Below are 19,375 nucleotides of genomic sequence, written 5' to 3' on the forward strand. Positions count from 1 at the left end.
CAGAGGCCAGACACTCAATTCTGTTCTCAAAAGCATCAAAACTTCATTGTATTTTGCTTTTCTGTGCAGCTCCCCACTGTGGTTTAGGCCAGGGGTCCTAAATCACATAGCCCAGAGGTATCATAGGAGAGGCTTTCTGGGAGCCTATGTCTCTAGTCCTGCCAGGAGACTGCTTGTTTTGCTTTGCCTTTAAGGGTAATAAACAACATAGGAGCTATTCCTCATGCTGTGTCTCACAGACAGGCCTATCCTGAAACCTCAGTACCACACCATGAGACAAGCTTATGTACTCTAGCCCACAGGATCCTGAGGGAGGCATGCCCAGGTTGCCAGCTTCCTGCTTCACAAAAGAAGGGCAGGAAGCCAAAGTTAATAGTGATGGGTGATGAGCCCAGAGCCCTTTGGACACTTGCTGAGAGATGTCCTGATCTCTGAAGTCTATGGGCTTCAAGTGAAAGGAGCCTATCATTTTTATGAGGCAAGTCAATCCTGCCATGCTTATCTGATGATCTAGAGATGTCAAGAACAAGAGAGAAGGAAAAGGCAGGTGTTCCTGGTAACTCATGTAATTACATCACAAATGGTTTACTAACCTGCCTTTAAAAAGGCTAGACTGGGGCTGGAAGGATGGCTTAGCAGCTAACGCATTTGCCTACAAAGCCAAGGACCCAGGTTCAATTCCCCAGGACCCACGTAAGCCAGATACACAAGGGGGTGCGTGTATCTGGAGTTCGTTTGCAGTGGCTGGAGCCCTGTTGGGCCCATATTCTCTCTCCCTCTCTTTCTCTCTGTCAAATAAATAAATAAAAATAGAATATATATTTTTTAAAAAAGACTAGACTGATAAAGCAACCAACCATCCCAGAATGAGATGAATACAAAGTAGAATTAAATATTCTGGCAAGGACAGATCTTGGACATTCTAAAAGGAAGAGGCATGAAAACCAGAGACGTGTAAAATTCACTGTTTCCAAGTAAGGGATGCACCCCAGCTTCCTTCCTGCTGTGTATACAGCCATGGGCCTAGTGAAGAGCATGGGAAAGGGCCTAAAAGCCAAGACATAATGAGAAGAGCTTCTAGGAACTGCTGGTGGCAGTCTCCCAGCAGCAGACAGTTATCAGACCTCAAAATTATAAGCAAGCCTGGCAGTTTACTAATTAAGCCTATAAGCTAAGCAAACACAGCCCAAAGACACCAAACAGGAAATACTGATGAGTACCCAGAAGCCCAGGCTCCTCCTTGAGAAACCCATGCTCCCTGCAGTTATGTGCAAAAGCCAGACCACTGACGGCACACTCAGCCTTCCTTCTGTTCTGACCACTGGACACAAGTCCCTCTCAATCTCCCTGTGGCCATATGAACTCAGTGCAGACTCTCAGGACACTCCTCCCTGCTTATTGAGAAACCCAACCCTTGCTTCTCCTAACTCTTTTTTTTTTTATTTTTTATTTATTTATTTGAGAGCGACAGGCACAGAGAGAAAGACAGATAGAGGGAGAGAGAGAGAATGGGCGCGCCAGGGCTTCCAGCCTCTGCAAACAAACTCCAGACGCGTGTGGCCCCTTGTGCATCTGGCTAACGTGGGACCTGGAGAACTGAGCCTCAAACCGGGGTCCTTAGGCTTCACAGGCAAGCGCTTAACCGCTAAGCTATCTCTCCAGCCCTTCTCCTAACTCTTAATATTCAGGTTTCTTTTTTACCCAACAGCACATATTCTCATAAAGGACAATACAAAAGGACTCTAGCTACCCCCCACCACACACACACACAGGCGCCATGAAACGGCCACACTGAGCAAAGTCAGTGGCTCTGTCCGAAGGCACAGTATCTGGAAGGTGCTTCTGCAGACCATTGCAAATGAGACATCAGCTATTTCAGGGGCTAAACACTGAGTAAACTACTGTAGGAGGAGCTCCCTTACTGCATACAACATTATTTGCCCACGCTTGATACATCTGAAAAAAGCTGTTATTATTCTGTAGGTAGCCATACCTGTGATAGTTATTGTTTGTGATACACTATGCAAAATGCAATAAAAAGAGAAATTCTACATTATCACGGGTCATCATTGTGAAACCAGTATTATAAGCTGAGAAAACAGCTTAGAATTTCTGCCATTCTTGCCACTCCAAACTAAAAAGTTTATTTCTTTGCTCATAAAGATTACCCACTTTTCTAGTTTATCATACACCACATGTACATGAAGACATAAAACAATATCAACAAGTCAAAACACATAAACAGAGTTCCACCCCCCTCATAATTATGGAGAGAGAGAAAACACAAGAAATGGGATGAATGGAAATAAACCCAAGCAAATGAAACATCTGAGCTCTTTTGGGGCAGTCAGCAAGAACTACAGTGGCAGAAGTGATGGTTCCTGGGCAGGCCTCATGCCCATCAAACAAAGTACACATGTCCTTCAAGCACCTGAGACCAGAATGAATGATTCCCCACTTCCACCTAGAGTGAGACAGCTCCCAAGGACACCACAAAGTTCTCAAAACATCCTCCACATAAATTAAATCCATTCCATTTGCATATCTGACCCCTTCCCTGTGGCCAATCAGAAAGGAAATTGGGGCTACAGGATGTCCAACTGAATTTATTCATAAAGATTGAAGGCACTGTACCACTGTCTATGGCAAAGCAACCACAAGCTTCAGGGTTGCTGGGTAGAGCAGCAGGGCCTATTCCAGTTGTACTCTGAAGCTCCCCCTTCCCCCTGCCTCGCCCAGCCTGGAGGAAAACAGAGCTTGGGGAAAGAAACATGCCTACACTATGGTAGTTAAGTCACTGGCTATGAGTTCAGTCTTAAAAACCCATTTAGGGGCTGGAAAGATGGCTCTGCAGCTAAGATGCTTGCCTGCAAAGTCTAAGTGCCTGGGTTCAATTCCCCAGTATGCACTTGTAAAGCCAGATGCACAAGGTGGTACGTGCGTCTGGAGCTCATTTTCAGTGGCTAGAGGCCCTGGTGCATCCATTCTCTCTTTCTCTATTTGCCTGTTTTGCTCTCTCATAAATAAATAAAATTTATAAAAATACTCTTAAGGTGATGGTATTGTATACATGTAAGTAGATGAACAGATTACAGGGAGGGAAAATGGCCTAAATGAGGTCAGGGGAACAGACTGAGTAAAGGAAAGGTGGAGGGAGGGTTAATCAAAACTTAAGATGATATGAATAAGCCACATGGAAACCTACTTTTTTGGATAATGGTGCATCCAGAAACCACAGATTGTTACTAGAAATATTTCAGTGATGGGAATGGAATACCTTCCAGTAAGTTGTTGGCCAGGAAGGTCCCTGATGCCCCCCAAACATTACAGGCCATTATCAAGGCTCTTGGTTTCCCACAAGAAATACATGATAAGATCCTATTGCTGAAGATTCCACCTGCTTAAGCTGCAAGGTTACTGAGAAATCAAACTGGAGCTGATCTGAAAACCTCCACTCTGCAGACCAGCTGATAGAAAGCTGGAAAAAGCTACACTATATGCAGCTCCATAGGAGAGAAAGAGGTCATCAGTGGTGATAAACAACAGTAGACACTGCAAACCTTAAGTTTGGCCAGCCAGGCCAAATAAGCCAGCAGGTGTAATAGTGGCATGTCTGTTAAGGGGGAAACCAACCACTGTCTAATTGAACTGGAGGCCTACTCCACAAGAAGGAATACATGCCTAGTACTGAAAACCTAGTCAAAAGCCTGTGGCAGAGGAGGTCATAAGCCCTAAGGGTCTAATGCCTATTGTTGTCTGGCTAAATGTATATGTTATTCTCACCAAATTGTCCTGTAAGCACTTTTCTTAACATTTGTATCCATATATTAATGCTACTCTAGCTGTTGGTTAGAGAAGTGTCTGATGACAGTGATACCTGGGATCACCCAAAAGGTACCACAGTGCTGAGAAGTGACAAAGGAGTGTTCATCACTGAAACATTTCTATCACACCTTCCAAAGCTCAGTGTGCATTGTGGAAGAGGTGGCAGAAAGAATGTAAGAGCCAAAGGAAGGGTAGGGATCCTTACAATACACTCTTCCAGGCACAAAATGGCCTGGATATCCTTGACCTCATAGTGCCTAGAACTACTTATACATGAACCTCGTAATAGGAAGAAAAGACTATGACATCAAAATAAAAGAGAAACTAGTTGAGAGGGGGAGGGGATGTGATGGAGAGTGGATTTGTGAAGGGGAAAGTGGGGGGAGGGAATTATCATTGTTTTTGTCTATAATCATGGAAGTTGTAAATAATAAAGTGTGTGTGTGTGTATGTATGTATGTATGTAGATATATATTTTTTAAACTTTAAATGATAATATAATATATTATTTCCCCAGTTCACATATCTCCTATGGCATATAGATTTGGCAATATGGTTAATTTCTTCTAGCTCAAAAATTCACAAAAAAGTGGGCATGGGGCTGGAGGGATGGCTTAGTGGTTAAGGCATTTGCCTGCAAAGCCAAAGGACCTAAGTTCAATTCCCTAGGACCCACGTTAGCCAGATTCACAAGGTGGTGCATGTGTCTGGAGTTTGTTTGCAGTGGCTGGAGGCCCTGGTGCACCCTTTCTCCTCTCCCCCCCCCCTTTTCTCTGTCAAATAAATAAATAAAAATAAAACTTTTTTTTAAAGACTGGGCATAGTGGCACATGCCTTTAAACCCAGCATTTGGAAGACAATGGTAGGAGGGTCACTGTGAGTTCAATTTGGAACTACAGAATTAGATCCAGATCCTCCTGGGCTAGAATGAGACCCTACCTGAAAAGAAAAAAGGGGGAGGGAGAAAATTTACAAAAAATATAAACTGGAGCCAGGCATGGTGGCGCACACCTTTAATCTCAGCACTTGGAAGGCAGAGGTAGGAGGATCGTTGTGAGTTCAAGGCCACCCTGAGACTACATAGTGAATTCCAGGTCAGCCTCCAAAAAAAAGATATAAAGCGGTTTTATACAAGCTATAAGCGCATCATAAACAAGCCCAGTTAGATCCACCTACAGAGGTGTGAGTTGCTTATGTTGTGACATATGCAATACCTCCAGTGACAGATTTGTGTTGATACATTACATGGTAACCCTTCTGACAGGTGAGCATGTAATTTTTGACACCGGGTGACTTGGTTACTAAAAGTTGCAGTTTATTCTGCCATCTCACCAAGACAACTTATACCTCTATCAACCAAATAATTCCACTTTCCATCAGACAAAAAGCCAAGGGCAAACACAGGCTGTAGGTGAGGAGAAGGTGTTTTTGTCAGCTATTTTTCTCCTTCAGAGTCTACATCACCAGGTAATATCAACTACCACTCTATCTACACCTGCTTGGCTGGACAGAGTGAAGCCTTCCACCAGTAAGAACACAGGAGCAAATAGTCCCCCAGACTGCGTGGACAGAGAAGACCTTTACCCAACACCCACTTCTAGGGGATGCTCCAAGAGATTGGACAGAAAATGGCTCTACACTAGATTCTCCTTGTTGCTGACAAGTTGTCTCAAAGAAAGAGCTAGATGAACACAACTGGGCTTAGAAGATCGTTTCCATATATGGAGCTCAGAACCCATTCCATCCTTGAAATCCCACCCATGCTCATACTCAGAGCCCATACCTGCACATCACCAAAGCCCCTTCCAGGATCATGCCCAGAGTACACAGCTCCAGGTCACCTTTCTAATAAGCCCACTATTTCCCAAGCCTTCTTTTCACAGGTGTCCACCTGGGACTCAAGTAGAAGAAAGCAAGTCTACATAATGTTCAGCTAACTTCCAAAGACCCATAAACACATCCAAAGATTCCTGTCTCAAACACTCTTACAAAGTTCAAAAATAGAATTTAAATTACAATAAATTTTGATATAAAATGCTATCTAAAAATATGAATCACCATTTAATTATTCAAATAAATCCTTTCCTTCTTACCTCTCACATTCTGTTATTTAAGCAATAGAAGAAATGTCAGTTATAGTTAAATATTATAAGCTGGGATATATCTCTGTAAAGTGCTTGCCACTCAAGCATGAAGATCTGAGTTTGGATCCCCAGCACACACTTTTATTTTGATGTCATAGTCTTTTCTTCCTATTACGAGGTTCCTGTGTAGGTAGTTCCAGGCACTGTGAGGTCATGGATATCCAGGCCATTTTGTGCCTGGAAGAGTGTATTGTAAGGATTCCTACCCTTCCTTTGGCTTTTACATTCTTTCTGCCACCTCTTCTACAATGGACGCTGAGCCTTGGAAGGTATGATAGAAATGCTTCAGTGATAAACACTCCTTTGTCACTTCTCAGCACTGTGGTGCCTTTGGGTGATCCCAGGTATCACTGCCATCAGACGCTTCTCTAACCAACAGCTAGAGTAGCCCACCTGCCACTCCAGCACCTGGGAGTTGGAGACAAAAGATCTTTGGGGCAAGCTAACTAGCTTGACTAGCAAAATGGTGAAATGTGGGTTCAAGTGAGAAACCCTGACTCAAAATATAAGGTGGTGAGTCATAGAGGAAGACACACAACAGCAACCTCTGGCCTCCACATGTGTACACATGTTGACATACATAAGGCAATGCACATTAGCTACATATGCACACACAGAAAGGTTTTGTATGCAGGGATAATATGCCTTCGGGTTTTTTTTTAATTTTCATTTATTTATTTGAGAACAACAGACAGACATAGAGACAGAAAGAGGCAGAGAGATACAGAGAATGGGTGTGCCAGGGCCTCCAGTCACTGCAAACAAAGTCCAGATGCATGCACCACCTTACACATCTGGCTTACATGGGTCCTGGGGAATTGAAGCTTGAACTGAGGTCCTTAGGCTTCACAGGCAAGTGCTTAACCACTAAGCCATCTCTCCAGCCCTGCCTTCAGTTTTAAAAATATTTAGTTACTGAAATTTAAGCTTAAATAATCACAGAGCAGTAAAACTTTTACATCTTCATCAAGGACTCATTAATAAGCCTCTGGTAGTTCATTCTTCCTGTGCAAATATAAGGACACAGAGACAACATCATCTGAGACACAGAGAGAGGGACCTCACTAGACACTAGATTTGCAAGGGCCTTGATCCTGAACTTTCAGCCATCAGGACTGCTGGAAATGAAATCCTGACATTTAAAGCCTACAGCAGGGCTGGAGAGATGGCTTAGTGGTTAAGGTGCTTGCTGCAAAACCTAAGGACACAAGCACGATTTCCCAGGACCCACATAAGCCAGATGCACAAGGCTACAGGCCCATTCTCCTACCTACTCTGAAGTCCATGGAGGAGTCTGCGGCCAATGTCCTGAACTAGAGCTAAGTCTGCAAAAGTTGGTAAGTCTCTAACAATAGTGTCACCATCACTGACATCTCCACCATCATTAGCAGGATAGTCACATCACAGAACCTCTGAAAACCTCAAATCTATTTTTTTACTCTCAGAGACAACTTTGCAAGATGTTAGAAACAATGTTCAATTTATTACTCATAACACTTAGCCGAAGCCAATTTCCATTATTCATCATAGTGAACCAAAAGGGGGGGAAAAAAGCAGAGATGGAACCAAATCCTTTATTTCTATAAAAAGTACCACATGTCTGGTAGCCCACACATGTGGCTTTTCTTTGCCTTCCTCCCCCTCTCTCAACACAGCTCCTGCCCTTTACTTCCTCCTAACAATCATTGTATTGCACACACCAGCCCTCCAAGGCATCCCCACGTCCCTTCACGCTGAGTCTGCTGGCATTTCACTGTGATATTTACTCCACCTGCACATAAGGGGTTTCTCCTCCAGCAGCCCAGGAAGCAGGGGGTCAGCTACCACCATGCACCGCTGCTAGAGAAACATCATGGTAGAACACAATGTGATTAACTCCATCTCCCAGGACACACCTGCAGGCTTGATCCTGGTGCCCAGGGCTGGGAGATGCCAGTCAGCAGTCGTTACCTGTGCTCCCATCCTTCAAAAGCTTCTGAAGCTGATTGCAGTGACTTCTTTGCAGGAGATTCCCACCATCTGAGAATGAAGGCAATCTGTATGACCACTCCTGACACACTACTGTGGGGAGGGAGCAATCCACCTACATGCCATTTCCACTGTTTTGGCTTTACTGCTGATGGCCAGCAGGGAGCATCCACCTGCAGCCAAGGTGCACAACTCCTGCACAGCTGGAGGCCTTTTGATCATAAAAAGGAGGTGGGAAGCCACAGGATCACCTTGTTGTATCTAATCAGCCATCAAACCCATGGCAGTAAGGATGCATTGTGTAAATCTTGGGAAATAATTACGTCCTTCCCCTCTAGCCTGCACACTTCCAAGAAACCTCCCCTCTATGGGGACTCCCAAAGATGCTAGGGTAAACATCAGCTGGGCAGGGATAAAGTGCTAGGAAGCATTCAAGCAGTCAGTGGTCCAGAATTAATCTGCCCACTCTACACTAAGCAACAGCAAAATGCATTCAGCTATCAGCTGAATCACTGACTCAAGAACAACCTAATACTTTGTGGAATAGCAAAACATAAACGAAGAGTTCTGAAAAGAGCTTCCCCATCTACTCTCAAAGAATGAATAAGTGTATTGGTAGCTTCCATTCCTCAACCTTGATGAAGGGATATCTATTTTTCTTAGTCCCGTGGCTGTGTCCAATCTTGTTCCAGAAAGCTATGCACAACCTGTCAGACCAATGTGTGTGATACACTGAGCACAGCAGACTGGCCTGATCGAGCAAAAGTGCCCCATAGGCTGGGTCCACTACGGAGAGAATTGTCTGGACGACACCTGGGACAGTCTGTGTCCAGGTCCTAGACAGACCCCTTCTCTTAATCAGAGCAGCTCTCTTGGCCAGAGCTGTTGACATATTGTCCACTGTGGTGCCAACGGGTCATGGAGGGAGGCTGCACTCACTGCAGATTCACTATGAAAAAGTCTTGTGGTACTAAAAGATGTCAGGGCAGGGACTAATTTAGAGCTGGAAAAGCATCAAGGATCCCACAATCAACCCCTCACAGGAGGAAATGGATCCAAAGTGAGGGGATGGCAAGTCATTGGCTGAGGATTTGAAGTGAGAGCAGGACTATGCCTCACACCCTCCAGAGCAATGGCAAGCATTTGAAGAGGCAAATCCAGAATGTGGAGGAGAAAAAGGCTAGGAAAGAAGGGGGCTATGACTTCCTAATGAGAGCCTCCCCAGAAAGCCTACTTTGTTTCCATCTTCCATGCAGATACAAGGGCACATGGGGCATATTCTGATGAGGATATGTGTGCATTCCCAACATCTGAAGCAGTGTTCACACCCCAGTGATGCCACCGCTGCCTGCTTCTCCTCAGGCAGCTAGGAGGCAAACAGGTTCTTCTGGAGTTGGGGTCAGATATACTCCATGAGTAGTAAGCAAGCTAGACCTGTTCTTCACCTCCCTGGAAAATGGCAGGCCCAGTGCACTGTCCTTGACCAAGATGGAGGGTCCCGGGAGCTCAGAAAGCATTGCACATGAGCATAAACAGAGACAGGGAGCTCCAAGAGGAAGTGATGGTCACAAAGAAGATGAAACCAGATAAAATGGTGGGAGGTCATGGGGCAGGTGGAAACTGGTAACTTTAGAGGATGGTAGGAAGGACCACCCTCAGGAGGTGAAGCTGAGCTGAGAAGCTGCTGGCTCTGTGGTCAGACACACAAGTGCTACTGGTCATAAACGTACTGGCTTCAGGAGGTTCAATGCTGAGCCTCTGTCACCTCAGTGCAGAGCTGCAGAAAGTCAGAGCTAAAAGAGATGGAAGATACTATGCCACCCCTCACTACCTTATGTTATTTCTTTCCCTGACAATAATAATACCATATTTCCACGTTAAGGTCCTGCCATATATCTCTCAGCTACGGTGAGATGTCATTTCCATTTCAGACTAAGGTTTGCTTCCTGTGATGCTACCATGCCTGAGCAGAATGCAGATGACTGCCTCCTCAGACAGTCTCACTCAAGAGACCATCTGAAGGGTGATCAACCTGAGCACCGCTGGACTGCAGGCCTACCTGTTGAAAGGAAGGACAACTGGATAGCTGGCCCTGCTGTGTGTCCCTTCCATCCCCTGCCTGTTGGTAGGCTGGAAGGAGTAATCTGAGTTAGTACTTCAGAGTGCTGGAATGGCCCCTGACTGGCTCCCTCGGTGGCAGGGAGGGAAGGGGCACTCCTCAGACCCGCTGGAGCAGCAGAGATAGCAGCAGGTAAAAGGAGCTGTGCATGTCCTTGGGTGCTTCAGGATGTCCAGCAGCGTTGTTCAGGAACTGTCTGGGAGTCAGCCTCCTGGAGCTGCTCTCAACAGTAGTTTATCCATCAGAAAGAAAAGCAAACGTGAAAGCAGCACACTTCACCCCACCTACTCACACACTGAACTTCACAGTAATTCTAGGTCCAGTGATAAAACTTAAGACACAACTGAAGGTTCTGAAAAGAATTTGACTTCAAAAGGCAATGAGACTAGAAAGAGCTCTTCCTTCACTCTGAGGTGGGGCATCCAACTTTGCAAGCTGCAGTGAGATGACCAGATGTGACACTCTGGGAAAGATGCACAGCTCTTGACAGACTGAATAGGGCATGAGCTCCCTGGGGCAAGAGCCAGGAGAGATGACACCTTACAATCATACAAACACCTGGATGCTGATGCTTATCACATGGTATTTACAACAGTAAAACCTGGAGAAAACCCCAATGTCCTTCAATGGTAATGGCTATCCAAACCATGGAATAGCTACAAGTGGAGTATTGCCCAGCAATGAAAAGGAACAAGTGATTGGTCAACACATAACTCAGAAATGAAGCAGCAACGCACTCTCTAGGAAATCATGCTATTGAAAATGGCCAGTTTCAAAGGTTCCTCCAGGTACCATTCAGTCAGTATAACCATGAAATAGCAAATAGGACTCAGGTTAGCACATGCCAGGGGAGAAGGACAGGTTGGGAGGGAGATGGATCTTGCTGTAAAAGGCTCCTGAGGGATGATGGTTCTAGACTGTGAGGGAGACTCTGTGAAGCCACATATGTGATGAAATAACAGAGAACTCAACTCTTCCCCCAAGTGCATGGACTGATGGAACCTACCAGGGCTGGTGGAGTCACTAGTGCCCATTCACTGCAGGGAAACTGGGTAGAGGATCCCCAAGTTTTTCCTGCAACTGCTGGCGAAAAACCTCATAATAAAACACTCAAAGTAGGTGAACATAAAATGGAACATACAATGTACTAAATAACCAGAGAATTCCAGAAGTACTTTGAACAAAGTAACTAAGTCAGAGTACGCAGTACTCCAGGTGACCCTGAGGACAGTCAGCCTGTGCATTCAAATATCAACAACCATGCCACACCAGGCCCTCATTCTCAAGTGTGCACAGAGTGCCCTAGCACCTGTACCAGTACCCAGTCTCCTGCCATGCACACAGGAGGGGCCTGCTTGTGGAGGCAGATGTGACACAGTACTCACAAGGTGGAATGTGGGAAGCAGCCGGCCAGCCTCTCCTCACCTAGCAGGCCATGGAGCCTTCTCAATGGGACTGGTCTCCCCATGTGCCAGCTTACCTGCCCTGGGGCTCCCTGTTCCTCTGGAATCAGACATGCTCACATCCACTAACACATAAAGGTCTGGTTGCTAGGGAAGTGGTCACTGTGTGGCATGTGGGAGTCTGGATGGAGCTGTGTGATCTCTACTGTGCACTCAGGCAACTGAGTGGCAGCATGGAGGGGGTCACGCCCCGATCACATCAGGCCTCATCTGCCTCCTTTTTTTGTAAGCCTGGGTGACTTCAGTGCTCCACGCTCCTCTGTACTGACAAGGCAGGAACACAACAGCTATGAAAACAAGTCCCCAGACTGGCACAGAAGCTGCTCTGAGCCCCAAGCTGTGGTGCTCCTCCCACGGCGACCTGGACTAGGGCCCCAAGTGGCACCACCTGAGTGAGTCCCTCTTCAGCCCTCTGGCAAAAATGACTGCTGTTTATCTGGAGCCAGAGCACATGCCCGTGACAACTCCTATGTGTGTCACAGCCCATCCTGCTATAGTGGGTTGTTTACACTCTAAGTGCTCCCTAGAGATCAGGCTCATTAAGGACAGGTCCCCTGAACCTGGCACCTCTCGAGTCAGGTGGAGTGCATGCAGCAGGTGCTTAATACACTTCTGCTGGGCTCAATCTGCTTAACTGGGTGAGCTGGCTCAAAGAGTGACGGAATAGAGGACTCAGGTCTCCTCATCACAGACACACACACACACACACACACACACACACAGCATACTGTATCAAGCAGAATGACAATAAATGTTATGGCTAAAATAGCCATAACATTATGCCCTTGCAATGGCTTCTAGACACCACAGCATTACAGTTTTACCAAAGTTTCAGCAACATAACAGATCAGTCATAAGGGCTGTGTGGAGTGGAAGCCCAGGGAGTGGGCAGGTGGGTGGACAGAGCCAACCTCCAGCCATGCACACAGTGATTGGCCAGGAACACCAGGAATAGCAAATCACATCTCTCCATCCCTTCTCATGCCACACAAGTGGCAGAGGAAGATAAAGGAAAGGATAGAGATAGAGGACACTGCTAGGATAATTCTGCCTTTATACAGAGTCCACAGGAAGAGGAAGTTGCACTCCTTCCACCTGAAGTGACAGGTAATTTGTGTGTGAGTGCTGTGTAGTGCCTGGCTATTTTATTCTCCTGTCAGATAACTAGGCAGCGCTGACTTAGACAAGCAGGCAAAGGACGGGCTGCAGACTGTTTACCAGGCTTGTGCTGGGTTTCTGTCAATGTGGTTAACCCAGAAAAAGAAAAAAAAAAACAAAACAACTGAAACTGAAAGCAACAAACCAGTGCAGAGCACCTTAAAGAAAGCACCTGGGGGTGGGGTGGGTTGGGGCAGGGCTGTGCAAAGCCCTGCACCTGAGCAGCCTCCAGGCTTGTTCCAAGTGAATGAAATATGCAGCATCCTACCAGGCCACATTGCCGTGGGCCCCGTTGTCAAGGTGACAGAGCAGCTCCAGGGTCTGCGCAGTGCTTGCAGAGTCATCCGGGGATTCGTGGCTGCCAGATTCCAACTCCTTGGGCATCCTCCACACGGCTGCACATGTCTGGACTCGGCTGTCTGAAGCTGAGTGAGAGGAGAATGTCAGTAGTGCACAGTCCACATCCAGTGATCTGACATGTGCATAAACCCACAGCTGCTCTCTGAAATGCCAACAGTCCAGGTAGCAGAGTGCGGAGACAGGCCCAACCCCAGGCAGATGGAGATGGAGGCAGGACCAGATGAGAGACCAAATATAACCATTTTAAGTAAAAAAAAAAAAAAAAAAAAAAGTTCCGGGCCTGACTTAGAGAACTAGCCAGCCAAGGTGCTGACCTTTTGCTTCTGTAAACTTTGCTTGCGTAATTGTTGCCTTTCCCCCAAAAGTTTCTGAGGAATCTCCACTTCAAGAACATTGCATAATCACTCCACTGTGGGGAGTGGGGGGAGGGGGGCCTCAGGCCTCCGACCACCTCCTTAGATAAGAAACTGAGGAATCTCCACTTCAAGGACAATGGAGATGACTTCATCTGCCTGGAGTGCCCCTAGCTCCTGCCCCAAACTTTGCCCGCTGAAACCCCAAGCCAATCAGAACTGTTTAAATCAATCAATCATGTATCTATCTCCTACTTCTTTGTTCAAATTCCTATATGAACCCCTTCCCCCAAAAGAAAGGGGCTCTCTCCCTCACTACCGCTGTGCCAGACTGTGGATGGAGCCCAGGCCTAGGCTTGCAATAAAGAAACCTGTTGCTTTTACATTTGAGTGTCTCAGCTTCTGTGGCGGTTCTCTGGGTGACTCCTGAGTGACTGGGGGACTTGGCTCCTGGTCAGGGGTCTTGGCACAACACAGAAACTACTTCAGGGAGGCACTGTCCCTGGTTTTAAAATCATCATTCTGGGGCTGGAGGGATGGTTTAGAGTTAAGGCATTTGCCTGCAAAGCCAAAGAACCCAGGTTCAATTCCCTAGGGCCCACGTTAGCCAGATGCACAGGGGGCGCACATCTGGAGTTTGTCTGCAGTGGCTGGAGGCCCTGGTGCGCCCATTCTCTCTCTCTCTCTGTCACTCTCAAATAAATAAAAATAAAAAATTATTAAATAAATAAAAAGCATAAAATCATCATTCTGTTTCAGAAAAAAATTTAACTTATTCAAAACCAGGTTCTTCCTGCTCTTCATCAGTTATTTCAAAAGGGAAGAAGATGAGAACAGCAGCCCTAGGACAGGCCCAGGCCCAAGCACAGCATGCTGCTGGCAGCTTCACAGGACCATTGCAAGCGCTGGGACTCTCCATCTGCCTTGGTTTACCTCAGGTAACCTGTTTATAGTCCAGAGGGAAGGCCACTCTCAGAGGTGCCACAGGCTCATGGAACCCTAGTGGGCAGAGGACAGCCAGCACATGAGACTCAGCCAGCACAGTACCCTCTGTGAACATGGCCCATCCTCACAGCTCTCACAGCTGATGGCGATAACACCTTACATTCAATACACCCCAGAGATCTGGACATTTTCAGAGCACACCAAAGAGCCATGGGTGGATGGAGAGACTAACTCACACAAGAAGGACAAGGCCACTGCTCTTCTGGCCAGGTCTCAGCCCTTCTAGAAAATATCTCAATATGACAGTTTTTAAAAGCTAGGGTTTTAATTAAGTTCCAAAATATAAATGCTTTTAAATTTTGTTCTGCATTTAGTTTTAAGTTGCAAATGTGCTAAATAATATGACATCATTGGAGTTAGGGAGAAGACTCGGTGGGTAAGTACTTGCTATGTAAGCATGAGAATCTGAGTTTAGGACCTCAGAACTCTTGTAAAATTCCAGGCATGCTGGCAGGTGCCTATAGTTCCAGCACTGGGGAGACAGAGATAAGGAATTCCTGGGCTCACCAGAGAGGTGGGATAACTGAATTGGTGAGTTCTAGGTTTGGCCAGAGATCCTATCTCAAAGAATAAGTAGAGAATTATGAAAGACCCCCAATGTCAACTTCTGGCCTCCACAGGCTTGTACACATAGACAACACAAAAGATGACCTCAATAAACAGGTTTCAAAATTAAATCATTAACAACAGATGAAAAACATAAAATGTAATTATATTAGAACAAGAAAGAAATACCTTATAGGTTCTAATTCCTATGCATAAACGAAGGAGGGACCTTGTATTACACTTGAAAGTATGGCACTGCTTAGCTCTGATAGTACCTCAATCTACATACAGCAAACACAGCAAGACACAATGCCAAAGTTCCTAGTCTCACGAATATCAATGCTGCTGTTATTACAAAGATCAGGACATCAACCAAGGTTTTCATATCCCAAATTCAAGGCTAATTACATGTACTTGGTTGGGTTTAAGATGATGAAATTTTGCCTTAAAAATCATGTATGGGCTAGAGGGATGGCTTAGCAGGTAAGGCACTACAAAGTCTAAGAATCTGACGTAAAGCTAAATGCACAAGGTGGTACATGTGTCTGGAGTTTGTTTGCTGTGGCTGAAGGCCCTGGTGCACCCAATATCTCTCTTTCGATGACTCTTTCTCTCTCTCAAATACAAGTAAATAATGTCTTTTTAAAATCATGCTTGGCATGGTGGCAAATGCCTTTAATCCCAGCACTTGGGAGGCAGAGGTAGGTGGATCGCCATGAGTTCGAGGCCATCCTGAGGCTACAGGTCAGCCTGGACTAGAGTGAGACCCTACCTCGTAAAACAAAAGTCATGTATGTCAAGGCTGGTGAGATGGCTTAGCAGTTAAGACATGTGTCTGTGAAGCTAAAAACCCAGGTTTGCTTCCCCAGAACCCATGTAAGACACATGCACATGGTGGTACATGCCTCTGGAGAATGTTTGCAGTGGCTAGAGGACCTCACATGCCCATTCTCTCTCTCTCTCTCTCATAAATAAATAAACAAAATAAAATCACATATGTCATTATCTGTCTCTATACACCTATATTTTAATGTCAACATCTCCACTTTTAGCTATGAAAATGTAGTGTACAATGGCTTCTGTATACTGCATTTTTGGATGAGGTTTAAATGGCAAAGCCATTCTGTAGCACCTAGATTGGCACCAGCATTCCCTGAAAATGCAAGAATGGGCAGTGAGAGACAACAGCTTTGAGTTGGGAACATTAGCCCAACAGAGTGAGGCACAAAATACACTCATCTTCTAAATGGCAGATAGAGATGCCTCATCTGAAAAATGACAGCGCTAAACTGAGGCAGCACTGTGAAATGAGAGATACTCAAAAAATAATATGGTGGGAGCAGTGAAAATAGCTATTGTGTTAGAGCGACTACCAGCAGGTCTTTCAGGATGACTGAATGCCAAGGAAGAAAACTGTCTACACCTGCTTGCTCACCAGACTCTGTGCACTTTCATGTGACCCTCAAAAAGCACCAGAAACTGCTTATGATATACTATGTCCCACTGTCCTGTGTTCCTCTCTTTAAAGTCTACACTGAATAGAGCAGGTTGGATAGCAGGCATCCTTACTCCCTGCTTCCGGCATTAGGTAGTGAACTCACATGAGCGGGCTGGGCGCTAGGCGTTCTTGCCTCCTGCTCCCGGTGCTGCTATCCTACCACAAGACAGCCCTTCACCTGACCCTGCTGAGAGTGGCAGCAACTGCACATCGAAGACACTGCTGCCAGATATATGACGTGACATCAGCACCACACCATCCGAAGACACTTCTCGTACAAAGGGGGTCTTTTGTTTCTACTTTCTTCTAGTTTTTTTTTCCCTTTCTGCTATTTTATTTTAAGCCATAAACACACAAGGATGAGAAAAGTAACAAAATGATAAAAGATAAAAGACAATAGCCTAGTGCTAAGTGACAACATATCAAAAAAACCAACCTCTGAGACAGTGGTGGGGAAAGGTCAGAAGAAATTCACTTATGTCATCTATAGGTTGAAGACCTAGTGACATTTGGCTACCTTGAGAAGATAGGTAAATAACAGAGCAGCTAGGCGGGCGTGGTGGCACATGCCTTTAATCCCAGCACTCAGGAGGCAGAGGCAGGAGGAGCACCAGGAGTTGGAGGCCACCCTGAGACTACATAGTTAACTCCAGGTCAGTCTGGACCAAAGTGAAACTGTACCTCGAAAAACCAAAAATAAATGAATAAATAAATAAAATGACAGAGCAGCTCAGATTTAAAAAAAAAAAAAAAAGGCTGGCACAGCGATGGACAGAGGATAGCCTTTTCAATAAATGATGCTGGATCAATTGAATACCTATATGAAAAAAGTTGATATGTGTTCTATCTCATCACAATCTCAAAAACTAACTGTAAATAGACAACATAAAAATGAAAGAGATAAAATAACACTAGTCTCTTCTAAAATGTGCTTCATAATATCGCCACATCCTAAAGTGAGCAGAGTTCAACAGCATCAGGACACACCAACCATGAAGGAAAAGCCCTACGACTGCAACATTACAAAGTATCTCACCAAAAGACACAATAGTGTCTTTTTAAACTCCATCATGATAAAAAAAAAAAAAACTGCTCTTTGAATGATGCTATTAAAAATGAATCAAAGTGAGCCAGGCATGGTGGTGCACACCTTTAATACCAGCACTTAGGAGGCAGAGGTAGAAGGATTACTGTGAGTTTGAAGCCAGTCTTGGACTACAGAGTTCGTTCCAAGTCAGCCTGGGCTAGAGTAAGACCCTACCTCAAAAATAATAATAATGATAATAAATAGAAACAAAACCGGCTGTAGAGAGATGGTTCAAAGGTTAAAAGCATTTCCTGAGTAAGCATGAAGTCCTGAGGTCCCCAGAACTCACATAAACAATAAAATGTGGTCCCACACATCTGTAACAGACCTGTGAGAATTAAAGACTAGAGAATTGTCCTCTGGAACTGAGGAAAAAAGCAGCAAGCTCCAAAATCAGTAAGATATCTTGGTTCAAGGAAGAAGAGGGGTGAAGAGGGGCATCTGACATTTCTCCATGTCATCAGAGGCAAGCACATGGGACACCACACAGGAACATACACATATATAACTCACATACACACATACACACACACAGTACTATACACCCACATAACACACACACACAAATGAAGCAAAGAAGAAGAAATACATACACACACACACACATCTTATATCCAGAACTCACAAAGAACTATAAAACAAATAACCAAGTTTTTAAAAAATGGACAGCAGACCGAATGAGACACCTCACGTGAAAACAAATGGTCAACAACTACCTGGAATGGTGCTAAGCATACAGTCACCAGAGAAATGGAAAATAAAAACTGCTGCAGTTACCTTCTTGTTGCTGGAACAAAACACCCAACCAGGGCTGGAGAGATGGCTTAGCGGTTAAGCGCTTGCCTGTGAAGCCGAAGGACCCCGATTCGAGGCTCGGTTCCCCAGGTCCCATGTTAGCCAGATGCACAAGGGGGCGCACGCGTCTGGCGTTTGTTTGCAGAGGCTGTAAGCCCTGGCACGCCCATTCTCTCTCTCTCCCTCTATCTGTCTTTCTCTCTGTGTCTGTTGCTCTCAAATAAATAAATTAATTAAAAAAAAAAAACACCCAACCAAAAGCCACCGATGGGAGGAAGCTGTTTATTTTTGGCTTACAGTCTCAAGGAGAAGCTCCATTCTAACAGGGAAAGCATGGTATGAGCAGAGGCTGGACATCAGGCTTCCCATTCAGGCCTGTCATGCTTTCCCTGTCATGATGAAAATTCCCCTGGATGCAATAAGCTGAGACAAACCCTTTTCCTCCCATGAGCAGTTTCTGGTCAGGCATTTTGTCTCAACAAAGAGAAAGTGACTGCTATACTTTGAGTGCTCATAAGTTGTATACATTTACAGTTTACAGTGTTTAACACTTTGATATGTATACACACTGAAGAATGGCTAAGTAAGACAGGGTAATATGAAAAATATAAAACTGCCTTACATACTCATGTGTGAGAAAGAAAACACTTAAAATCTACTCTTTTGCCAGTTTTCTGGTGAGCAATCTATTGTTACTACCTACAGTCATCATGAAAAACAATGGAACATGCTCTGGGTCCTTTATATCAAGTATTTGGCCAGAATTTAAATCCCCCCCTTTTGTTTGTTTGTTTTGGTTTTTTCAAGGTGGGGTCTCACTCTAGCCCAAGCTGATCTGGAATTCACTCTAGTCCCAGGCTGGTCTTGAACTCACAGCAAATCCTCTTTCCTCTGCCTCCTGAGCACTGGCATTAAAGGCATGTGCCACCAAATGATTTAATTCTTCATGTAAAAATAAAACAAGCACATATACCTTGCTACTATGCAAATTTCCTTGTGTCTTTAATAATGGTAAAATTGTATGTACACTAAATAATTGTTTAAAATAATTTTT

General features: G+C 45.1%; 1 protein-coding gene across 1 annotated transcript in view; it reads right to left on the reverse strand.

Annotated features, from left to right (window-relative positions):
- Positions 1-19,375, reverse strand: part of Eipr1 (EARP complex and GARP complex interacting protein 1) — a 187,866-nt gene that overhangs the window by 46,581 nt on the left and 121,910 nt on the right. The window contains exon 4 of the mRNA XM_004656528.2: positions 12,946-13,102. Coding sequence (XP_004656585.1) covers positions 12,946-13,102 — 157 coding nt within the window. The remainder of the gene's footprint in view (positions 1-12,945; positions 13,103-19,375) is intronic.

This window comes from Jaculus jaculus, chromosome 2, assembly GCF_020740685.1.
Source record: "Jaculus jaculus isolate mJacJac1 chromosome 2, mJacJac1.mat.Y.cur, whole genome shotgun sequence".
Taxonomy (NCBI): domain Eukaryota; kingdom Metazoa; phylum Chordata; class Mammalia; order Rodentia; family Dipodidae; genus Jaculus; species Jaculus jaculus.